The following is a 24,245-nucleotide window of genomic DNA, read 5'->3' as shown; positions in this document are numbered from 1 at the left end:
AATGAAAAAATATTATGAGTTAACGTTCCAATTTGTTTGAATATCGGTGTAATCTGTGTATTTCTATGTATTCCACATGTGAAAAATGTGTGATGTTTACGAGTTCGGGAAGAAGAAGGCCTTCTTGTGTATTTCTCAGAGCTGCAGGTGACCACGCCTACTGGCTACCTACATTTGGTTATTAGTAATGGAAATGCAAACAAGTGCACACTTTGTGTCTCCACCCTCAGGGACATGTGCGGAGATTATTAGAGGTCGAGGTTGGGGGTAGATACAGCAGTTTCCAGCTAATATTACCTGGCACAACGTGTTGACATACACCTTCAAAGTGAACTAAAACACCTCGCTGGCCTTTGCTCGAAATATGCCCGTTGGAAAAGCAGAACCTCTTATGCTACATCAGGTCATACCACACGGTGACATACGCTATAAGAAGAATTAAGTAAATGTTTTTCAACATATTCAAAATGTACAGGTGTGCTCTCTAAAAGAAACGTGTAATATATAGTAACAGTTGCTCCAGCTCGAATCCTCAAAAAAAAAAAGAAGCCTGAAATGTGCCATGTGCCTAAAATCTCGCGATCACACGTTTTGCTGACCGTATCACTCCGCGCTGAGCAAACCCCGGGTGTAATTAATCTGTATGACACTACCCCTGAACGTGTGTATCGGCAAGTACGGCCAAATAACGGTGACACGTTTATCATGCCACTGTCTGTGGATATATAAAGGATATTACTGTGGAGGGAAACTGCCTCAGCAGATGTTCGCCGGAGTTTACCTCATGCAAAATGCATGCTGGGTAGACATTTTGGATCCGTCCGGGCCATGTGAACACAGTCTAGCCGTCGCATGCACGGAGCCACAATGGGGCCAGTTGCAGCACTACGTCTCCAGCCTGCACTGCAACTGTGATCCCTTTACGTGCTCATGTCGGCGGAAGGCTTTCGAGCAGTAGCGCAGTGAGAGACGCGCTCCAACTGCGACTTCCGGCTTCTCCGGCTGGTTTACAGCATAAAAGGGTGCCTTTTTTTATTTTTTTTTAAAGTTCCAATAAAGTCATTTCGTGTTTTCGTCATACACGTTAAATAAATAACACACAATATATTGGTCTCTGAACAAAGGAATACAAATATCGTAATATGTAGAAACAATTAGTCATCTTCAAATTAATCATCAACTCTTAATATAATTCATTCTTTTTTTTCTGGTGTCAAACATTATCTGCTGTTTTATGGATGACAAAATTTAGTATGTCTGGGTTTTGGACACTTGGTTGGGCACACCCAGTATGAAGACATGACTTTGGGTACAAAAAACAATGCAAAATATTGTGTATTTTTCACCAGTTATGACAATTTATCAACAAATGAGTTGAGACAATACAAGTCAAACTAATCAATAAAAAAATAATGGATACTTGTAGTCCAATAATATGGAATTGTCTTTTTAGAAACAACACATAATCAGCTGACAGAGTTTTAAAGTAGCCTATTGACTGCTCATTCTTCTTTTGGTGCACATATACAGACACATAGAACTTTTACACTGTGATTTGGCATGACATTTAGTTTATTTTAAACTCTGCAGATTAAATCATTGTATGAGGAACACAGTACAGCCATCATAATCATTTTTTGTATATAACTTATAAGGTTGTAGTCAGCTTGGACGCAAGGCGACGGGCTTTTATTGTGAAGGGTTGGTTTCGGAAGTGTTCTCGGTGTTGCTGCTGGCAGAGCGCAGGCCGCAGTGATTTGGTAGCCGCTGCAGTAGGAGGAAGGACCGCGGTTCTACCCCTTCTATCTTTCAGTTTCGTCTCGAAATTTTATCGGTGGTTCCTTCTGGTAACGATTGGTACATTACGTGTACAGTAACGGAGCTCTGCGATCAAACAAGTTACAGTTATACCAACGGACAGTGATATCAATCGCCATTTTAATCGCACGTTTCCCCTGACAGAAGCGCTAGCACAACAATGGCTCTGAAAAGAATTCACAAGGTAAGGAAGTGAACGACGAGGCCCAGGATTTCGCAGTTTCGCCGGGGATTTAATCGCGAGGTTGCCCATCCGATGCTCGTCTGCCCGGGTTACTACATTGAGAATAACACAACAATATTGAATAAATAAGTCAAACTTGGGTTGAACAACCAGCTAACGGTCTCTAAATAGTGAGTGACGCTTGTGAGAGCAGCAACGCGCCGCCTGTCTGATTCCACTACAAACAGGCCAACTGAACCGTTACACTCCGTACGCTACAAGTAGCCTCCGTGATGGCTGCTCTCGGTTATGTCACACGGGTCCACCATCGACGTGCTGTCTGTTTTAGCGATGCCGTCTCTGGTGGACGCGATACCAGCTGCAAGCCGTCTCTGGCTGCCATTATGTCCCGGAGGTTGGCTCGCTCCGATAAGCTTCTGCCCGAGCTAGCTTAATAACGTTACGGTGACGCCAGTCGTTAACGATGCATCTGTGCCGTTAACGGGACGGTAGTTTACGTTCGTACCCGTTAATGCTACCGGGTTTCTCCGTGGTAGCCCCGTACTGTCGTCAAGGTGGCTTGTGTCAACTATTACAGTCGTTTAAGATGAACCTGCTCCTTGATTTGACAGATAAGTTGTCCGGCTAGCGGCGACGCTAGCGTCAGGACACTTGCTAGCGACAAGACACTTGCTAGCGACAGGACGCTCGCGCTTATTTTACCTACCGATTTGCCATTTATCTCACTTTATTGCAGCTAACTTGCATTTTGGTGGATTAATGATTGGATGTAGGTAGAACGGTAACATCCAACACATCAGGATGGACGTAACCAAACGTTACGCTTCTGTATACCGTATCCCTGTTTTTGTGTTGTTGTAATTAACGTGATATTGTTAATGATATTATCCGTAATGCACAAACCCGTTGTCGGGCAGTCGTGGACAATATTGGTGTTTTTGCTCGTATTCGTCATTCTGCTTGTATTCGAGCGATATGCAAGAAACCCTAGCGGTGTTAGCAGAGTGTCGCTGTGGTGAAAACAGGCCCCACGCGTTGTTCGCCTTTGATGCCATGTTGCTGACAGCAGGCGAGCAAGCAGATCGAGAGTATGCCGTGTGTTGGGTTGAACTCGTTGAACGCTGTGTTGTGTCGGGTCGTTGTGAATCCCCTTGCAGTAACGTGAGGCCATGTCCCGATGTGGCTAAAGCAGCCAGCTAGCTAAACCACCACTTTACGCCCTGGTGCTGCTGTCGAACCCGAGCGCCCCGACGAGCTAGCTAAGCTAGCTAACGCTGGCACCGTGACGTTACGCGGAGGATACACACGACGAGCAGATGCTCTTGTTTACACTCCTGTGTCTGTGGACTTGTCCCAGTTTGGCTGCCACACGCTCTCCCTGCTCCACCTGGAGAAATGCTATTATATAACGTTGGCCACGCCGGCATGCAAAGCCCACGGTGCTACTGTAGTGTTGTGTCAGTGGGACTTGTCTTGTGAGTTGTTACTATGGCAGAGACGCTGTGTTGCATTTGCAGTGGCTCTGGCCTTCAGATCTGTTTACAAACATGGATTTAAATCGAAGGTGGTAGTTGAAACATCTGATTATTGAGCATCCTTTTGTCTGGGACTTCTCTGTGTGTGATATTGGTGTGTAATGCAGGTGATTGTTTGTGAAAATGCTGTGCAAGGACACGATCAAGTGACTTGTCATTTGTTTGTCTCAGGAGTTGAACGACTTGGCACGGGACCCACCGGCCCAGTGTTCTGCAGGACCAGTAGGAGATGACAGTAAGTTCATCATCTAAACCAACATTAACCTGGTAGCTGTGTGTGAGTTGTGCTCGACCAACAACAACAACTACTCACAAATTACACCACCAGTAATGCCTTATAGCCTTATATCTGAATCAATTTAAGCAATAGTTTGCCACAAACTGCAACTGGAACACTTCAAATGTTTTCAAGCCACAGTCTTGTAACTTTGCGAAGAAAAATAAATGAATAACTCATCAATGCTGGCTTTTTATGTGAGGAGTTCTGACCATTTAACTAATTTAAGGAAGTATCTGTTTTTTTTGAGCAAGTGGAAGCAGGAAATGCCTGCACTGCCTCTTGTGAACTCTATTGCAACGGGCCCGTTTCACTTTTCCTTTCAGGATAGGTACAAGGGGGAATTCTTATCGAGCGATGACGTAATTGTTTTGTAGTCTAGAAGTAAATGCAGACTGGGATTTTCCTTCATTATCAATGTACAATACACACACTTTTTTATCCCAAAAAGATTAACCCCAAAATAACCCCTAGGCATTTATGAACTCAGTGTTTTTCTGTAATTTCAGGACATATGATTTAATACATTTCATACATGCTGTAGATATTTTCTTTGAAACCTTAATAATATTATATAGTTCAGTAAAAAATAGACAATGATGGGCAGCAACTTTTATCTGACTAGTCTCAACTGTTTCTGCCATCAGCTCTCATGTAATACAGAAGTTAATACAACCACCTTTGTGAATCTTCTGATTTGGTTGAGAGAACATTTTTGACAATTAAAGCCCAAGTCCGGGGGCCTCTGGCATAGCTCTGCATATTCTAATGAGTTTGCTGACTCAATGCTTAACATGTTGTCACAGACATTTAGGCTGCTTGGGCATTTTAGCCCATTCTGTCTGATAATAGCCATTCATTTAAAACCGCACCTATTCCTGACTAATCAGAACTTTTGTAATTTAAAATCATGAGACTATTGCCACCTTCACTGTCAGGTTTATCAAGACATGCAACATAATGCTTACTCTATCGTTTTACAAGGAACATAAATCCTCTTATTCAACGCAAATAAGCAGAGTTATTATAAGGGGGGACATGTCTTCAATCCCATGCTTTATCTAGTCTATGTATTTGTTTTTAAATAGTATAATTTATCAATAAAGATATGCCAAACATGATCATATACATTTCTGCAGGTAATTCCACATAATTTTTGTTATCTTTGCAATCTTCCAAAACCCCCTAAATAAAACAAAAAAATTCAACAGAACAAAAACCTTAAAGACATTGTAGTGTGAGTCGAAGCAATAGCCTACATTTTCCTCATATGGGCCAGTTATTTCAACTTTTATAGTCTGCTTTAGAGGTGGCTCTGCTGTTAAAAAAACAAAACAAGAACTTATTCATTAAGCCAATCAACATGAGTGTTTGTCAAGTTGCCACCTGTGTTTTCCGAAGTAGCCCGTAGTCTGATCAGGAATTCCTTCGTTTGTGTGTTCAATGCAATTTGCAATGTGTTTCGCCGTCGGTGCAAAAATAATTGACGGCGACTCTCTGCTCGGCAGGACACAACTCCTCAGCCGAGTGCGCTTACACACACATTCATACAGAGCACGTGAGGCGGGCCTGAAGCGCACACAACACGCGCACAGCACACACACCTATACATTGGCATGCTTCCCTATCATCACGAAGCGGAGGCTGGAGGGCGGGGGGGTCGTACAATGTACATGCATAGCAAACAGTTAAACCCAAATTATTTGATTTGAATACAAAATGAATATAATAAAGCAACCAAACATGAACCCCTGGGAGTGACTTTGTCACTGAGAGCCACATCTCTCCTGTCTGAAGGACAATCAGTCGTCGCTTAACATAGTCGGCGCAATGATTCCATATCAGAATCAAAACTATGCCTTTTCATCACGACGTGCAGTTTAGTTCCCATTAGCATTAGCTCAATCTGTTATTTATTATCATAATATGTATTTTAGATGTTTTTTATTTTGATGTATTGACATAATGGGGTTGCATCTTAGTCTTTCTGCTAAAATGAAAACATTAAGAAGTTGGGTTTATGCATTAAGAAATTAGTATTTTCTCCCATTTTAAGGGTTCATTGTACATCGGGTCGGGTTCTTTCCCCTCATGAAGAACCTCCGCCTTGTGGACCTGTTGATTAACGTGTCTATCTATCAACATTTTCACACATTAATAGCTTTCCTATAAAATGCTCTTTGTGTTTGCTTGTGTGGAGTTGATCTAACTAACTCGCCACAGACAGAACGCTTTACTAAACATATGACTCTACATTATCGTGACTTCATTATATAAGTGTTAACAACAGTTGCCTGTGTAGTTGGTTCCAGTGACATCAACAGACACGTTCTCAACAGCAGCGTCGCTCTGAACGTGTCACTTCCTGCCATCCAACATCAAATAAACCGCTCCGCTGTAAAGCACAAGACAGTTTGCTTCTCGTGACATATTTACTGTGGTTTACTTTTCTTTGTTGTTAACGTGACATCTGCTCTCAGACCGTCAACAGGAGGCTCGATGTTTAAATGCTCCCAAATTCAGATTCTGATGGTTTGCATTTTGTTAGTGATGTCTTTTTACAAATGATCCTTCATGGTGGGATAACTTTCCTCTGACGTAGCAGTTTGGGTGTTAAACAGATAAGGAGCCCTTCCTGAATCTAAATGCGAGTCCCCTGCCATTATGTGACCCCTTACCCTTTTACAGTTTAAAAATACCTCTTTATGTAAGAGCCTGTTACTCAACTGTCCGAAATACACGCGCTCGCTTGATGAGGCCGTATTTACACACACACTTTCTCAGCCGTGCGTTGTGTTCCTGGTGTTTCCTAAACAATGTCTTGTTTTTTGTTTCAGTGTTTCACTGGCAAGCCACAATAATGGGACCTGTAAGTATTCACTTCACTTGCATATAACTGATTTTATACACAGCCCTGGTTTAAACTTTGAATTAACGTTCACACAGATGGTGAAAGAATGTTCTTTATTTTATTTATTTTTTACTCTCCGTACCGGAGCTCTTGAGTTACTGTGATTTTCAAAGTAACGTTCCTCTTCCTGCTCTGCCGTCAGTAATGAGATGAATGTGCATCTCTCTCTCTGCTCTTAGAATGACAGTCCTTACCAGAGCGGGGTTTTCTTCTTGACCATACACTTCCCCACAGACTACCCCTTCAAACCGCCAAAGGTGAGCGAGGCGTACGTGAACCAAGCAACGGCCTCATGCCCGCTAAAACACGCCGCGGCTTCACATCATTACGTTTCCTGTTGTTGCTCTCACCTGCCCCCGTTCTCCCCCCCTCGCTCCTCCGCTTACATTTCTTCTCTCTCCGCTTGTCTCCAGGTTGCATTTACCACAAGAATCTACCACCCAAATATCAACAGCAACGGCAGCATTTGTCTTGACATTCTGCGATCACAGTGGTCTCCGGCTCTCACCATCTCCAAAGGTAGACGCTTTTTATTTCTTTATATATTTTAGTTTGAACTGGCCTTTGGCTCACGCTGTTCCAGATTAAATGACAGACGCTATTGTCTTCATAAGGGGCGTGTTAAGAATAAGGGAAGAGTGGAAACACGTTGGTTTCCTTTTTTATATGAAACCACTTCCCACAAATAATCGTTTGCAGCTTTTCTCCCGCAGAGGTCCTCGTATCAAACTGCAGCGCTCTCTCCTTAAATGTCAGCTTCAGACCTTTCCATGCAGCGCTCACTGCTGGAGCTGCTTTGACTGGTGTCATGCACAGAGCTTTTAAATCTTAGTTGCATGTATTATTAACAGTTCTATAGCTGCGACACATCCTCTGTCTGACTTTCATCTGAGGGTCTTCTGAAGGAAATTGGCATAAATTGTTAAAATAACATTTTTATACCTGTGAAGTACTGACTTGTTTAACTGGTCCGTTCCAGTCCTCCTGTCCATCTGCTCTCTGCTGTGTGACCCAAACCCGGACGACCCCTTAGTACCCGAGATTGCCCGCATCTACAAGACGGACAGGGAAAAGTAAGTTTTCCTGTTTTGCGCTGCAACTCGCATGTATTTGGATTTGTTGACGTGCAGTGCCTCAATTCTCCTCCGGCTCGGGTGGAGACGTGCAGCGGCCGGTTCTGATCAAAGTTCTGATCAAAGTCAGCGTCGCAAACCGGCTGCTGGAGGACAGGAGCTCCGTCTCGCTATAGATTATCGATTTTCAAAGCCTTATTCGCGGTATGGAGTCTGCAGCTATCGCGAGGGATGTAACAAAAGTTGGAAAGACAATATTTGAAGATTTCCAGTTTGTGTGTCGTCTTCCTGCCAACAGACAGAAAGATAGCCGGTTTTAAGCGTCTTTCCAGGTTATATTACAGGAACTGGCTTTGAAGATGAACAGACGCTTACTGTTCAAAAGAAAGAGGATTTAATTCTGCCAGGTCAGAAACTTTGGTCGGCCATCTTGCAGCAAAACCACAGTCCGGTTTCACCACATGGTCGCAGTCAAAAGATCTGCAATCAACTGTGTTGGACTGGTTTTGTTGTTACTGGAGGAATATTTTACATATGTTGTAGATGGATGGATGGATAGAATCAGATCTTCTAGCCTTCTGTGGCTCCATACTTCTCTTGTTTTCTTCTTACTTTGTGTTCACAGTACCGTGCCGTTCATCCTCAACATTGACGAACATTGACATTGCCGTCTTGTTTGAATGAACTTTATTGAAATTGTCAGCGGGTAGAAGCGAGTGGCGGGTTGTGGCCGTTCAGGAAGGATGATTAAAGCGTGTAGCAACTTATGTATACAAGATTAATACGAATGCAGAGCTTTACCATTTAATACAACATTCTGAGAAACATTTCTTCCCAGCAAATGACTTTGCTTGTGACGTCGTTAATGCTTTTTGGGGCTAACGCAGCCCGATATGCACGTCAGGGTGTTATTTATATAGCTGGAAAAAAAACTTGCTAACAAGTCGTGGCTGCGTGAAATGAGATTATCGTGCTTGTCTAAAATGGGAATATACAAAAATGTGATACATGGATAAAATAATCCTCTAAAAAGCTCTCCAATTTGTCATGTCTGTGGTTCATAATTTTCGTTTTTTTTTTATCAATACGCAACATTATTTCTGATATTTGCCTACGGTCATGAGGAACGTATCATGCAATGCCCGGTTCAGCTGCAGAGCCGCTGCTCCACCGTAAACTCAGTTTTAATGCTCATGTTCACCGATGATACGAACGCATCACGGTTACGTAGTCGTTTGTAAAAATGCAACTCGGGAGCTTCGAGGCTCATCGATGAATAATATAATGTGCCTTTTGAAAGTTTATTTTTGGTTGAAAGTCTTTTTTTTTTCCATAACAACCTGTTTGACTGTGTCCTCAGCTCCGTCATGAGGCTGCTCATCAGTCTCTAAAGACGCCTCTCAGCTGACGGGGTTCATGATAAACAGAAATAAGAGTAAATTCCATCCTTCTGTAGGTCTTCTGCTTTTTTTTTTGGGTCCCGTTTGCGCTCTCCTGGTACAAAACATCACCGTTAATCAGTTCAGTGAGACTGGCCGTCGTTTTTGATTGAGCGATAGCTTAAAGCTCTTCTCCCTGCTACTAACTGGACGGCAGCGTTTGCTCTCTGTGTCCTTGTAGAGGACCAGCCAGCTGGCATCTCTGCTGCTGCTGCAAGCAAAGCGGCTAAAACGTAGGATGGACACAGAAAAAAATTATTTGAACGTGTTGCAGGTTTTCTCCCATAACTGATTTTTTGATTTGTAAAAAGATGTAACAAAATCCTAATGTTGCTAAACAACTAACACCCCTTCTATCTCTCTCTCTCTGCTTGTTCACAGGTACAACAGAATAGCTCGGGAATGGACACAAAAGTATGCAATGTAGTGTTGGGTTAGAATCATGGCCAACCACCTCTACGACATAAGGTTAGGGGAGCTTCAGACGTAAAGAGAAAACAAACAAAAAACCATTCAAACAAATGAAAAGTTTAAAACAAGATCTTGTTGGTTTCCGTTGGAGTGCTTTCTTTGAGCCACGCCTCCCCTTCACCAGAGTACCTGTAAAACTCCCTCTGCCCCTCCCCCTCTCCGTCTCTCTCTCTCCCTCCTCCCTCTGTTTGACTCTGTCTCCCATCCCCTCCCTCCTCTCAGCTCACATGCCCTCCTCCCTCCAGTGTACATATTGTCTGCTTGCAACGGTAACTCCCATCTCTCCCTGCTCCTTTTCCACCTCCTCCCTCCCTCGTGACCTCTGGCCCCATCTCTTGACTTCTGTATTGCGTTACATGTTGTCACCACGCAGGTTGGGCTGCCCCACTCCCCTCCTCTCCTCTACTTATTTCTTCCACTCACCTGTATCCTCCCCCCCTTCCTCAGACGTTAATCCTTAAAAGCATTCCTTTCTGTAAAACTTGGAGGGGACCCTTTTTTTTCCTCCTCCTTTTTTCCCCTAATTATTTAGGGGAGGTGGGGGACAGTAGGATTTTTACACTCTGCATCCTTTCTGATCTTGTCACCTTTTTATAATTCCCATCTGTAGAGGTGACAATTCAAGAAAGTGGTTTTGTTTTTGGCACGAGTCGAAGGGCACTCTGTATTTTATATTATGAATACTTAAAAGGAATCATTGCAGGCTGTGGAGAAACGGCCTATTCTGGTGTTCTGTTGGATTCTATGAAAGGACTTGGATTTATCCTCTACACCTCTCGCTCCCAACTCCCTCACCCTCTCCTTCCCCGCCCCCCAACTAAGTTGACCCCTTTGTACACACACACATAGACACACATGCACGCACAATTGTAACCCCATGTCACCCCCCCACCACTACCGCCAACTTTTCTTTACTCACAAAGTGGAGGTTCTGGACCAGGTATTTAAGCAATTTATTTTTCTTAGTTTAACCTGTGTTTTTTTTTTTTTTTTTTATCTCCCCGCCCTCCCTCTTCCCCCCACCCCCCATAACTCTTTTAGGTTGCATTTTATTTTCTCCTTATTTGGTTTCTCTTTTTTTTTTCTTTTTTTTTTTTTTGCTATTGTTAAATTAGAGGCTAACATCTTAAATGGCTATGGGACTGGCTTGGGCTCTGGGTGCGAGGAGAACCCACTCTTCTTGCACAAAACCTCTGTATATTGAATTACCTGAGAGGCTCGTTGAGCTTTGTGTGTTGATTAAACTGTGTAATAAAAACCCATTATTCCTGTGTTGACTCATTCTCGGGGCCCTTTTGGAGGACACACACAGAGAGAGGTAGGAAAGAGAAATGTTACACAGGTTGCAATTATGGATGACATGATAAATAATACCTGCCTTTCCCACACGGTATTTCTGTTAGATAGTTGCATTCTTTGTGGGTATTGGGGAATGTCTGGTAAATAAAAAAACCTTCACTGAAACGTAAAGAGTTTTGTAATTGTTCCGAATTCATTAGAAGTGCATTGTGTATGTATGTGTGCAATATTTTAAGTGAAATTAAACTAAATGTGTGGTTTTAAAGAATGCATTTAGACCATGACAATCACATTTATATGTTACAGTCATGTGATTATTTTCTTTTTTTCTCCAAATGTTACAAAATTGTTTAAATGTTCAAGATGGTAGATTGCTTTGTTGCCCTCTGGTGGTGATTCTATGTAACGACATTGCAGAGCATTACATTTCAATCTGTGACGATTCCGTGTTCATATACCAACAAATCGTTGCCCAAGATGGACTCGGAGTTTTTTTTCTTTTAAACAAGTCGACAGGTTTATGAAATAAAACGCAGAAACCACTTTTGTGGCTTATCTTTGCATAATCACGGCACTAGACAAAGTAGTTATCTAAAAGGAAACGGGACTCGCCAAAGCTCGCAGCCGTCAAGATGATTCTCCCCCTGTGAAAACGTTCGGTCGTCGACCGGCGTGCTCCAATGTGCAATATAAGATAAACAATACATATTTATCGGGGAAACAAAGAAAAAGTAATTACATGAAACAATAAGTTACAATTAGTTAAGTCGTATCATACTGTAAATGTGGCTTAGGACAATGCCAGAGAGCAGTTTTTGAGATCTTGTCAAATTAATCAACAATTAAATTAAATCAATTGTTAAACAATAACAATGTATAAAATATACATGGTATAGTTGTGCTGGTTAACGTGAAACTCCTTAACTGTAAAAAAATAAAAAATGAATGACTGAAATGCTGTTCGGTCCTCAAACAGCAGTAATGCGAAGACGGAAGTGCGGCGAAGACAGTTTAATATCTTTGATACCCCTTCCTCCCTCCTCCTCAGACCTGATTGGTTGCTACTCAATGACGTAGGAGGCCGAGCACAGTGCTTGTGGAGCTGACAGAGTTCAGTGAGACTCCCCGGATGACCTTGCTGCTGTTGAGCGCCGAGCACAAACAAAACACCGTCCAGGAGAAACATGCCAGCCCCGAATTTAGCAGCGCTGCCCGCTTTGACCAAACCGGGATTCACGTTATCCAAAGGTAACGTATTCATTCTAGCTAACGAGCAAGCTAGCATTAAATCAGTGTTCTCGTTAGCCGCTCAACGTAAACTTAACATCTGTGACCCGACGTTACCCAAACCCAAGTGACGGTTAGTAGGCTAACGTGCACGTACGGGACTCAACGTGAAGTGCACATATCTCTTTAATGGCTATCTAATTTCTAAATTGGCTGCAGTGTTAAGAACCGCCCATCCGTTGGCTGCCTGTCAGCCCTTTAGCTAGCGCGGTGAACTCAGTTGGCCTGTGTTGACTCAGTTGACGGTCACTTTGATGGTAGTTCTGGGCCGTGTCTGCAAAGGCCTCACGTTGGATGCGATCCCAGCGTCGACTTCCAGGAATGTCTTCGTTGTATCATGGCCTCCAGCAAAGCAGCTAGCTAATCACTGAACTGGCTGATCCAGACTGACAGCATGCGCGCCCCCCCCCCCCCCCCCATGTTCCGCTGGTCTTAACGGCGCTGCAGCATGTGATGCTGGATACGCCTCTGTTGACCTCGCTAAAACAAAGCCGGGACGACAGACCACTGCACATATCTCTCTGCACATTCCTCCCAAAGCGTTCAGTTTTCCCTCAGATGATGCAACATGGCGAACCTGTAGGAGTACCGATTTATTTTAAACCCAGGCAGTCGTATCTTTATCTGAACGAGACCATGAGTCATCCAAAACCTTGGGTGTTTTTTTTATTTATTTATTCCTTCTCAACAGGTGAACATGAGATTACAGTGCTGTTTCTATGCGTCACTGTAATGGTGGACGTCTCTTTAGTGAGAAACATGTTAAAGGCTTAGTACACTCCAGGCTTTGACCTGCAGAAATGTAGAGAAAACCAGTGTTTAAGACTTTAAATCAAGGCAATAGAGACTTGGTGATACAAATTCAACACTCCAATGGTACTTAAATTGGCAGCTGGATGCCATGAGCCTGTGCAAGTCGCTCACGAGAGAGGTTGAGTCATCTGTGGTCAGTATTTTGTCCAGACAGTTATGAGTATACAATAAATAAACTGTGGCTTCTTTATCCTCTACTTTCTGACACCTGTCTCTCTCCAGAGCACTTTGTGGTGGCGGTGCCGGTCGCGGTGGTTGCAGCCGTCGGAGGTTTCCTGGTCAGCCATTACCTGAGCGGGCGGAGCTGTAAAAAGGGCATGGTGAACACGTCCATCAGTAAAGATAGCCCCAAAGTGGTCCACAGCTTCGACATGGAGGACATCGGCACCAAGGCTGTGTACTGCCGCTGCTGGAAGTCAAAGAAGGTCGGGGCCTCGGTAGCCGTGTACCTGTTGCTCCGAGCAAGCAGAGACACTTTAATGTCCAATGATTTTCCTTTTTCAATGTTCACTTGCATCGTAAAGTACAAAGGGTGTTTAGCAACTCATTGTTTCCCTCTTTAACAGTTCCCTTACTGCGACGGAGCCCACGCCAAGCACAACGATGAAACCGGAGACAACGTGGGACCGCTCATCATCAAAAAGAAGGACGCTTAACTTAAGCCACCAGGTCCGGCAACCTCAACCATCGCCCGACTTTTGTCTTCTCTCGTGTTGCTGGCCTCTATTTGTCCAATCATTTAGCGTATTTCCCCATTAGCGGTTACGGTTTGACGCTGTTGCAATCATATCAAACAATGGAGATTCTTCATAGCCCAGAACAAAAATCCAGAGAGCGCTGAAAATTGGACTTTGACAAGCCGCAATTTGCTTTTTCACCAACTCAATGTGAAGAGTTTAGATCAAATTCTCACTGGACCTGATGGAAGTGAAATATTTTACCTGTGTCTCTCCCTCCCCTCCCCCGTCCTTCCTTCTCGACTCCCATGGGTGTGGAGCAGGTGGTTGAGCCGTGATTACTGGCTCTTCGTTGCCTCAGCCGGCCCAATATTTAAATTAGAATTCAGCGACGGTCTCGTCTTTAAATCCACAGCCTACGCCCCGAAGTGTGAACGCACAACAACCCATACGAATGTCACGTGATATGATTTTTTTGAGCTGCTTAGTCAGATTAAAAAAAAACAGAAGCTCTGTTTTTTTCCCCTTTTCAATTAAATAATACTCTCAAACTAGGATGCGTTGAAACACTATCTTGCTGTTTGTAAACCAGTAACTGTCTGCTCTCTGAAGAAACATGTATTTAATCAGTTAAGGGTTAAAAACCAATGCATATGAATGATATATTTTTGCTTTTTTCAAAGTTAGTTGTTTTCTACTGGCTGCGGTGTGCGTGTGCGTGTGCGTGTGTGTGTGTGTGTGTGTGTGTGTGTGTGACTCTATTCGTTGTTCTGTAAATTGTTAATAAAACTCATCGAGTCATCTGATTTGTACTCTTTCTCGTCTTTATTTTTATTTACCCGGAGGGGCTTCTCTTGCTGCATTTCCGGGAGGGGAGGAGGATGAAGAGGAGGAGGAGGAGGAGGAGCGGGGCATAAACTCTTACATGTGTTTGTTTTGAACCACAGGATCAAATGCACTTTGCTGAACAACTTCACCTCCGTTAGCAGCGACGCAGAGCTGTGTGTGTGTGTGTGTGTGTAGAGATTAACAGTGGACAGGGATAATGAGTAAACAGCCCCGTGTGGCGACTGCAGTGGGACCCCGTGTGTGTGTGTGTGTGTGTGTGTGTGTGTGCGCGTGTGTGTCAGAGGGGCCTTGGCTGGAGGTGAGGCAGGGAGGGAGGGGGAGGAGGGAGGGGGCCGCCGTGCTGCAGTGTCCACCAGCACCAGTGGCCATTTTAAGATGTGGCAGTATTTGCGGTGACCACTAGAAGACGCTGTGTTTACACGGATAGTCCGGGCCAGACAGTGTACGCGAGTACGGTGGGCCCCTGCTCCCATAGTGACACGCTCACGAACGTCACGCGCGCACACACACACCACACACACACTGACACGGACTCGCGCACGAGGTATCTGGCTGCGTGCCAGATGCAGCGGAGGGCTCTCACAAGAGGTGGAGTGGACTACGCCGTCCCCGCGTGAGGAGTCACCTTTAACAGACAGCTCCACGGCGAGAGAGAGGGACTAAACACACATTAATAAATAAATATGCATTTACTGTACGATGAATAGCTGCATAGTATATGATATTTTGGGGTCATATGAGCATGTCGCCACTCACTTTGGCTGCTAATTACAAGAAGTCTGAGTAGGTTTTGGTGAACACTAAGTATACGTGTTAAGTTGTTCCGTTTTGGTTATTCATATCCACTTCATAACGTCCACCTCTTGTTGGAACAGACGCCGGCAACTTCTCCTGTCATGTGTGTGACACTGGCTTCCGGTGTGGATGCGCATGATAATCTATATTTTTTAGAAGAAAAATAATAATGTCGCGTTGCGTTTACTTCTCCCAGGCGCCTCCGTCCCCGAACTATTGGAGCAGCAAGTCATCTATAACATCACTCACAGTGACGTGGACACACGTGCGTTGTTGTTCTGGATGAACACACACTCACACACAGACACAGACACACACACAAACACACACAAAGAGCCAATGTATTTACATCTCTCTCTATTTTAATGCAATTCTTAGTCTCGCCGTCACCGACGTGCTACCGAGCCCAGACAGGTGTTTTTAATTAAGTTAATTATACATTAGTGCGCGTGTGCTTACTGACTGCACATAGACACCAGAGTCTCCCCATCACGTGGACCAAACAAGGCTTATGAATGAATTCAAGTGGGCATAGACAATTTATAGACAATATAATTAGATGCAGCTTTAATTATCACTATACTATTAAAATCACATTAACAAAAAGTCCACTTAAAGAAACAAAGGGGATTCGATTATATAATAATTATGTTTATTTGTGCACATGCATGAATAGTTCTCGGTGTTGCTGTGTGTCATGTTGGGCACCTCTCATCATGACACTGCATCATAAGCATTATTATTTGCATGATAACTGTTCCTGGAGCTGTGACGCCCTGGAACACGCTTGTGTGTGTTTAGTCGAGTGGGAACCGGGATGCATATTAAAGCTGGGTTTAATGTGTGTGTGTGTCCCCCCTCCTCCTCCTCCTATGGCAGACCTCCCCCCTCCCTCCCCTCCCTCGCACCGGCAGCCTGCCCGTGTGCGTTAGCGCTCCTCGGATACCATGGGGTCGCTCTGACCACGTCGTTCTCGGCTGCAGAGTCCACTTCGCATTTTGAGCGACGCCCCCAAATTCCGTGCAGAGTGTTTGCAGACCCTCCGGGACGGAGAGGTGGAGGAGGAATCGGCAGCTCCGCCGTCCATAGACGCTACAATCACCACGCCATTAGTTCATGACTTCATCATATGTTTTGACAGGAGAGTTCGGGCCGCGATTCGGAAGGTAAGCGGAGACGCTTCGGCGACACTTCCCCGTTGATTTGCGCCGTTTGGAAAGCCTCTTTTTGTGTCGCCTTTTTCCTCTTTGGCTGCGCGCGGCGCCGTGTCGCAGCGACCACTCGGACTGTGGTCAGCCCCGTCGTGGCGGCGTCGGCCGAGCGCCGTCTTTTCTTAGGTAACCATAATCGCGGCGAGAAAAAAAAAAAAACGATCGATCGGGCGCCGCGATCGACCCGCAAAAAAAAAAAAAAAGAAAAAGAAAGGGGGCTCCGCGCCGTTGACGCGTAACCACATATATGCCCCCGCGTTGAAATCGCCGGGGTACATTTGCTACAAATGTGGACATGGAACATAGCCTGGTCTTTTTTTATCCACAGCAACCGCATCGTTGCGCACCTCGCTCACTCGTCGTCGATACCAGACAAAAGACAGCCTGTTTTTTTCCCTGACGGTCCTCTATTTAGTCCTTCTCCTCGCTCGGCTTAAGCTTTGGCTGGCACACATAACAGCAGTCGTCAAAATGTATTTGAAAAGCGCGCTCCACATTTGACCTGCGCATATGCGCATATCTTTGCATATTGTTGTCGCTCTGTTATTGATTGCATTGATATACCGTGAAATTCTTAAAGGGATACTGCCTCCTGTATGCGGAAATCACGAGCGAGAGCCATGCACTGTGTCTGATACATGGCCCCCGTTCGTGTCTATTCGAGCAGTTTGTTTCTAAAATAAAATACAAAAAATACATACATAGGTATGTGTTTGTTTTTCTCCTTAAACGCGGATTCTCCACACTCTGATTCTCTGACGGTGTTTTTTGTGGCTCCAGCTGAGAAATATCCCAGAGTCCCAATCTCCTCTGTTTACTCTTCTTTCTGTATTCGTCCCTCCAACATTTCTATTCTTAACCTTCCTCTCTTCATCCCCCATTCATTTCTAGCTCTCCAGGACTCTGAGGCTGCTGCAGAGAATGGGAATAGGGACACAGGCCAAGGCTTGCCATTTTGGCTGAAGTAACAGCAGGACGGTTGTCAACCCCGCATCGGCTTCAATCCCCTTCTCCCTCACCTCTCTTCCCACACACACACACACACACACGCACACACACACACACGGACAGACACCCCCCACACACAGCCACTGCTATGTCCACTGCCGTAGACATCGCTGGCCCTTCCTCCCCGAATCAGGCCCACAGCAGCGCTAAAATCCCCAATGAGCCACTGAGACCCAGCCTTAAGCGCTCCAACCACCCCTACAGCCTCTCCCATTACATCTCCACCCCTTCTCCGGCCGTGGACGTCAAAGGCCTGATCCAGCCCTCCCCGGCGCAGCAGCGGGCCGCCCAGCCCGCGCACGCTAAGCCCCGCCGGGCCCCCTCCTGGCCCGACATGTGGGAGTCGCCCAGCGGGCTCCACCTGGCCCACGCCGCCGAGCTGCTGATGCGCGCCGGGCTGCTGGCGCTCACCCCCGCCACCACGGAGCAGGCCGGCCTCGGTGCGCCGAGCAGCCAGCCGGTGAAACGGGAGGCCGTGGAGGCGAAGGGGGACGGGGAGGGAGGCGGGTCGGGCCCCGAGGAGGAGGAGGAGGACTCCTCCGGATGCGGCACCGACTTCCAGCCCTTCCTGGGCGCCTGGTTCCCCTTCAGCCCGACTCTGTTCCCCCTGGCCGGCTTCCAGATGGGGGGAGGCCACTGGAGGAGCGCGGCCATGGGAGCCGAGGGCATCGAGGGGCTGGTGGCCGAGGGCTACTCACCCGGCTCCCTGGGCGGCAGCAGCGCCGGCAGGAGGAAGAGGAAGAGGTGCGGCGAGTGCGTACCTTGTCGGCGTCAGACGAACTGCGACCAGTGCAGCAGCTGCCGCAATCGCAAGAGGGGACACCAGATCTGTAAATACAGGAAGTGCGAGGAGCTGAAGAGGAAGCCGGGAGGTCCTGGGTTTGAGAGCAGAGTGTCTGGGTTCGATCTGAGGGGCTCCGACTTTACTTTGGGTCTGGCACAGGAGAGGAGCAACGGCGCCTTGGATGGATAGTAATGTAACGTGGAAGTGGGGGGGGGGGCAGCATTTGTCAGAGGATCCCGGTTGGATGATTGTTTGAGGAGCTGCAGCCGACACAAACACACAGGACACCATGTTAACACACTCGGACTGTGGTTGGTTGGGAGATCTTTTCGGGGATCTGGCGCCGAAACGAGGAGCTGCAGCTCCGCTTTGAGAATGTCCACACTCGTTTCCCATCCTTTCTTTTGACAATCAGTGAATTGGAGAGGAGAGAAAGAAGGATACCAATGTGTGTCAATATTTAGGTGACGACAAAAATGCTGTAAATAGACTGTAAATATCTGGAAAACATTATGTCTTTTTTACATCCCTTTCCAGTTTGGATGTATTGTGTTTCAACTTAAAAACAAAAAAAAAAAGAAAAGAAAAAGGAGCCAAATGTTTTGTTTCTGATAGGGAGTTTTGTTTCTGTTGTTCTGACGTCACTGCATCAGTAAGAAATGAATGAGTTCAGCCGAGGCTAAATTATTTCATGTGCAACTTGTACTGTATAGCTCTGTTTGCCCTTTTGAAATAAAATAAATTGGCCATGTGTAATTGTCTACAGGCTGGGTTTATACGTGTGTGTCTGTGTGTGTGCGTGCGTGTGTGTTTAATTGGGTGTATGTGTCCGTTATCCTCCGTGTCCCTGGTTGTACACATGCACACGTGTGTTCGTATGTGTGTGTGTGTGGGGTTGTGTGGATTATGAGTCACCTAATGGTGTGGCTGAGAGCCTTATCGCAACCCCACAGACACACACACACGCACACAAACGCACCTACACGCTGCCTTGGCCAGTCCGGTGCGTGCGACACGCACACACACACACACACACACGCAAAACAACAAACACTCTCCTGTATTCACACACTGACGCAATTTCCCTTTTTTTTTATTCACAAGTGTAGATCACATGTAGACACACACACGCACACACATGCACACACACATGCACACACACATGCACACTACCACGTTATAAACAAAATACACCGGCAGCTGCACTGAGGCTACAGGGTGGGTTTTTTTTTTTTTTTTTTTGCTTGTTGCCGTAACGATGGCTGATGTGATAAGACCTTCTTCCTCGGCGCCACACTCCAGGGGACCGCAGGGAAGACGTAACCATGGCAACGGCCGGCCCGAGGTGTCACGCTATAATTGGGCCACGGCTGCACTTCCTGTGTGCCTTCAGTCAGGGGGATCGCAGAGGGACTGTGTGTGTGTGTGTGTGTGTGTGTGTGTGTGTGTGCATCTGTGGGGGTTGAGTATGCGTGCGTGTATGTGTGTGTGAGTGTGTGTGTGTGTATGTGTGTTTGTCAGGCGGGGAGAGAGAGAGAGAGAGAGAGAGAGCACAGCACGCCAGCCAACGCAGGACACTGCCAACTCATGGAGAAAAGCAGCGAGCTCCAGCATCATGCGAACGCAACGCTCCTGCTGAACGAGGAACACAGTCTCTTACTCAAAGTCCACAGTCTAGTGTTTCTTCATCTCCCAGACAAAGGGGGAATTTCAAATTCTTGGATCTGCAGCTTTTTTTTTCTCTCCCTCACCCCCCCCCCCTCTCTCTCTCTCTCTCTCTCTCTCTCTCCCTCTCTCTCTCTCTCTCTCTCTCTTCGGTGCCTTTCTAGTGATTTGGAGCTTAATCCCCCCTCCCTGTTCTCGTCACGCATGCACACACACACACACACACACACACACACACACTCGCACACACGCAGACACACACACACACACACACACACACACACACACACCGGAAATCTGTGTCACCCGCTGCCCAGCAGGTCCAGTGACTCCCTGAACGCCTGCAGTCTGGCTCCACTGGCCTGCAAGATGGCAGGAGAGAAAGAGAGGAGGGGAGGGGGGGGCAGAAGGAGGGATTGAACGGAGGACAGAGAAGAGGAGGGGTGGGGGGAGGGGGGTTTGAGAGGGAGAGTTGTGGGAGTGTGGGGGGGGGAGGAAGAGGAGGAGGAGGGGGTGGAAAGCGGATCTAGGGAGAGAGGGTGAAGGGAGGTGGGGGAGAAAAGAGACGTGGTGAAGGGCAGAGAGGGAGAAGGGAGGAGAAGGGAGAGGAGGGGGGGGGTGAGAGGGAGAGGGGGTGAAAAACTGGGAGAGATGAAAAGCAGGCCACAGGGGGAGAGAAAAGAGAGAGAGAGAGAGATACGCAGGGAGGACGGGGAGATGGACAGCAGGGGATGAAGATAGCGTGGGCCAGACAAAGAGGGAAGGAGAGGGAGAGGGAGAGGGAGAGGGAGAGGGAGAGCGGCGGCGGCGGCGGAGGCCGAACGAAACGCAGCGAGACGGAGACGCAGGGAGGCGAGAGGTTAATGACGGATGCATTGTCCAGATAGCCGTGTGTGCCGTCACAGACCCCTGTGGAGCTTACATATGTTAGCACCGGCGGCCCTGCCCACTCCGGAGGGAGAAAGAAGAAGAAGAAGAAGAAGAAAAACTCCTCTAACACACGCACACACAAACACACACACACACACACGCACACACACACACTGCAGTGGAACAACCTGCCAGCCCAAAGGCAACCTGCGCTGGAGCTGGGCGGACCCTCACTCACGAGCCAGACCTTTGAAATTTTGGCCACTGCGTCGGCTTGGAGACACTGTGTCTCATTGTGAAATTTTTTATTTTTTTCCCCTCCTTCCTCTCCCACTGGCTGCATCCCCAGTGTTAGAAAATGTGTAACAGCTTTGCAGAAACAGCATCTTTCTGAGATCATTCCTCATTACGCCCCCCCCCCCCCTCTTGTAATCCATTTGCGTTCACTTTTTTTGCACGTGGGAAACACGGTTACCCCCAAGCAGACACACAACAATGGTTTCTTACTTTCCTGAAAAGCTCAGGCTCATCTGCCCTCAGGTTATATTTTGGTGACACTCGGGTCAAAGGGGACTCTTGACCTTTGACCTTTAAAGCTGTTAAAGGTGGATTCAGAATAGACCGACCACCGGCACCATCTCCTTCTGGTTCGGCCTCACGCTAGCTCTCAAAACACAAGCACAAAGACAATGGCAGTGGCTTTGAAATGTAACGTACCGTTAAAAAAAAAGTTTCAGTCCTTCAGAAGTAGAAAAGGAACTTCCTGTCGGTCAAAACACAAACACAGAAAGAGAGGGGATTTAGCCGTGTGAGCAGTCTGACATCATGAACCGCAGGCGGGTTCACGCGGCGCTCGTTTCGGAGGGTAACGTGTACACAAAATTCTGTTAATCTTTAGCCCGCCGCTGATTTTTTAAGAAAGGCACGGAGGTTCCAGGAAGTCCGGCAAAGCGCGGCGATAACGTCTGCCTGCAGTGATATTTCATAACGTCTTCTCTTCGTGCCACCTCATGATGTGGAAATGATTGTTGCCGTTGAGTCTCAAGTAAAAAAAAAGAACGCTTGAAACATTTTATTTGCATTATTCCAACCTTTAGCACATCAAGGCACGAGCAGTAATGTCAGTTACACAAAGGTATTTCACTTTGATTTGTCTGCTGTTTGAGTGAATCATTAGTGACTCAAATAAATAATAATCAATGGTATTGAATTGCAGCAATGACTCACCGTGTGGCAAAACAAATTTGCCTCATAATCTCAAAGAATTCAGGCTATTGAGACAACATTGACGTGACATTTTCGCAATATCTATATCATATCAGATTAAAATTTATGGTGACTTGAAATGTATGCCCACCGAGCTAACCTGTATCTTTCATATTCAATCTCCCATGATCCGGTCCTGCCCATCCACACTTCAGTCATTAACTAACTGTGTGCCAAGTAAACGTGCTAGCATTGTTAGCTTTTAGCTGAACGCTAATGTCAGCGTGCTGATGTGCTCAGTCCCAAAGCTAACGCGCTCACTCTCAGCAGGGATATCAAGTAGTTTAGCTTGCTAGCATGCTAAACTTGTAGTAGTCAAACATTATGTAGTTTAGCATGCTAGGATGCTAAACTACATAATGTTTGCTCATGAAGTGGGGAAGCATCAAACCATCAGACGGTCATTTGTCATCAATAGCGCCTAATTATTAGCTAAAAATGTTTTGGCTGACTTTAAACTAGTTTGGAAATGAACAATGAGACTAAACACACATAGAAACTTGTGTTGAGCTGTCGAAAAGAGTTTCTGTCAGTTGTTTTATGACCATTGAAATGCTTTTTATATCTGATGAGCTTTGGTTTGTTTTTTTATTTGTTTAAAGGGGAACTACACCAATTTTACGCATGAAAGCCCGGAAACATTTGCATGTCGTCTGTGTCTCTGTGGGGAGCCGAGACCACCCTGAGGGGCATGGGTGGGTTTTAAAGGAGGTGGGCGATCCTGTGTGTTGCATTCTGGAAAATGAAGTGTTTTTATAGCTTGACCTATATATTTAGATTTTGACCATTTCTCTTTATTTTTGTCATTATGTAATCTGTCTTTCACAAGAATTTATACCGAATCCCTTTAGATGTTATGTTATCTGTTAAGATTGGTGCCGGTTGTGGTTTTCTTTTACTTTCTGTCAAAAGACACCAACACAAAAAACACTAAACCTAATGTATTTTCATAATTTTCTGTATTACTTTTTGTGAAATCAGACTGGGAGCTGATGCTACGTGTAGCATCAGCACACATGTGCTACACAGAGACACAGACGACACGCAAATGTTTCCGGGCTTTCATGCGGAAAATTGGTGTAGTTCCCCTTTAAACAAATAAAAAAACAAACCAAAGCTCATGTGCTACATGTAGCATCAGCTATCATGCTACATGTTGCATGATGCTACATGTTTAGATATGAAATATCTTTGTAGCGTTTGGAAGAATGAACATTATGCTTGCATTTAAAAATGATTAAAACACGTTGAACTGTTCACCTTGATTCCGCCTGAGGTTTTACGCACCTAAGCAACCCAAGGGGGCCAAATCTAATGACATCACCACTTAGGTGTCGTTAGTCATTAAGCACAGAGCTGCTAACTAACTGAACTCCTGACTCACTATTCCTCTCCACAATGACTTCATTCAGAAGACGAGATAAGACACGCTTTATTGGTCTCAGACGCACGGTATCTAATCCTTGTTGTTATGATCTTTGAAGTTTACTATCACACACACACACACACACACACAGATAGAAACAGGAAGAGCACCAACTGCTCCTCGTGTCCTAACTTCCCCTCCAGACTCTTAACACCTACAGCAAATAGAAACATCACAAGTCAACGGCATGCACTTTCTTATGGGACGACGATGAGCGGCTCCTACAATGCTCTGCTGGGAAACCCAACACTGGCCGACTATATATAGCGGGGCCTTTCGCACTGTGCATGACTGCTCGTGTCGAGTCACATGATTCAAGAAATATGGGTGGACACACACACACACACACACACACACTTTCACGCACGTACACACACGCGCGCGCTCACGTGTACGCTCCTCGCCCACGTACAGGAAAAGCGCGTGCGCCAGAGGCTGCGGGTGTGGGGATGGTGAGGGAATGAGAAGTTTTATTGAGTTGGCTGTGACGCGGTGCTTCCCGTGACCTGACTCCCATTTTGCTCTGTCTCCCCGAGCGTCTCGCGCTCCGTCTCGCTCCAGACCACATGCTAATCAGCTCTCTGTGC

At 46.0% G+C, this 24,245-nt stretch overlaps 3 protein-coding genes across 3 annotated transcripts; all 3 read left to right on the top strand.

Moving 5' to 3' along the window:
• Nucleotides 1-1,746: 1,746 nt before the first annotated feature.
• Nucleotides 1,747-10,973, top strand: ube2d2 (ubiquitin-conjugating enzyme E2D 2 (UBC4/5 homolog, yeast)). The gene is made up of 7 exons (XM_068582862.1): nucleotides 1,747-2,002; nucleotides 3,709-3,772; nucleotides 6,652-6,683; nucleotides 6,905-6,982; nucleotides 7,139-7,244; nucleotides 7,705-7,798; nucleotides 9,619-10,973. The coding sequence occupies exons 1-7, from the start codon at nucleotides 1,979-1,981 to the stop codon at nucleotides 9,662-9,664; spliced, it is 444 nt and encodes a 147-aa protein (XP_068438963.1). The 5' UTR covers nucleotides 1,747-1,978; the 3' UTR covers nucleotides 9,665-10,973.
• A 1,113-nt stretch (nucleotides 10,974-12,086) lies between these two features.
• zgc:110843 (uncharacterized protein LOC541492 homolog) lies at nucleotides 12,087-14,590 on the top strand. The gene is made up of 3 exons (XM_068584115.1): nucleotides 12,087-12,255; nucleotides 13,330-13,532; nucleotides 13,674-14,590. The coding sequence occupies exons 1-3, from the start codon at nucleotides 12,192-12,194 to the stop codon at nucleotides 13,761-13,763; spliced, it is 357 nt and encodes a 118-aa protein (XP_068440216.1). The 5' UTR covers nucleotides 12,087-12,191; the 3' UTR covers nucleotides 13,764-14,590.
• Nucleotides 14,591-16,356: 1,766 nt separating this feature from the next.
• Nucleotides 16,357-19,187, top strand: cxxc5b (CXXC finger protein 5b). The gene is made up of 2 exons (XM_068581183.1): nucleotides 16,357-16,594; nucleotides 17,531-19,187. The coding sequence occupies exon 2, from the start codon at nucleotides 17,736-17,738 to the stop codon at nucleotides 18,618-18,620; it is 885 nt and encodes a 294-aa protein (XP_068437284.1). The 5' UTR covers nucleotides 16,357-16,594; nucleotides 17,531-17,735; the 3' UTR covers nucleotides 18,621-19,187.
• The last annotated feature ends 5,058 nt before the right edge of the window (nucleotides 19,188-24,245 follow it).

The sequence above is a fragment of the Clinocottus analis genome, unplaced genomic scaffold, assembly GCF_023055335.1.
Source record: "Clinocottus analis isolate CAN_PGR_092001 unplaced genomic scaffold, fCliAna1.0.p SCAF_10, whole genome shotgun sequence".
Taxonomy (NCBI): domain Eukaryota; kingdom Metazoa; phylum Chordata; class Actinopteri; order Perciformes; family Cottidae; genus Clinocottus; species Clinocottus analis.
The sequence above is the reverse complement of the archived record's forward strand: the minus strand, read 5'-3'. Positions and strand labels throughout refer to the sequence as shown.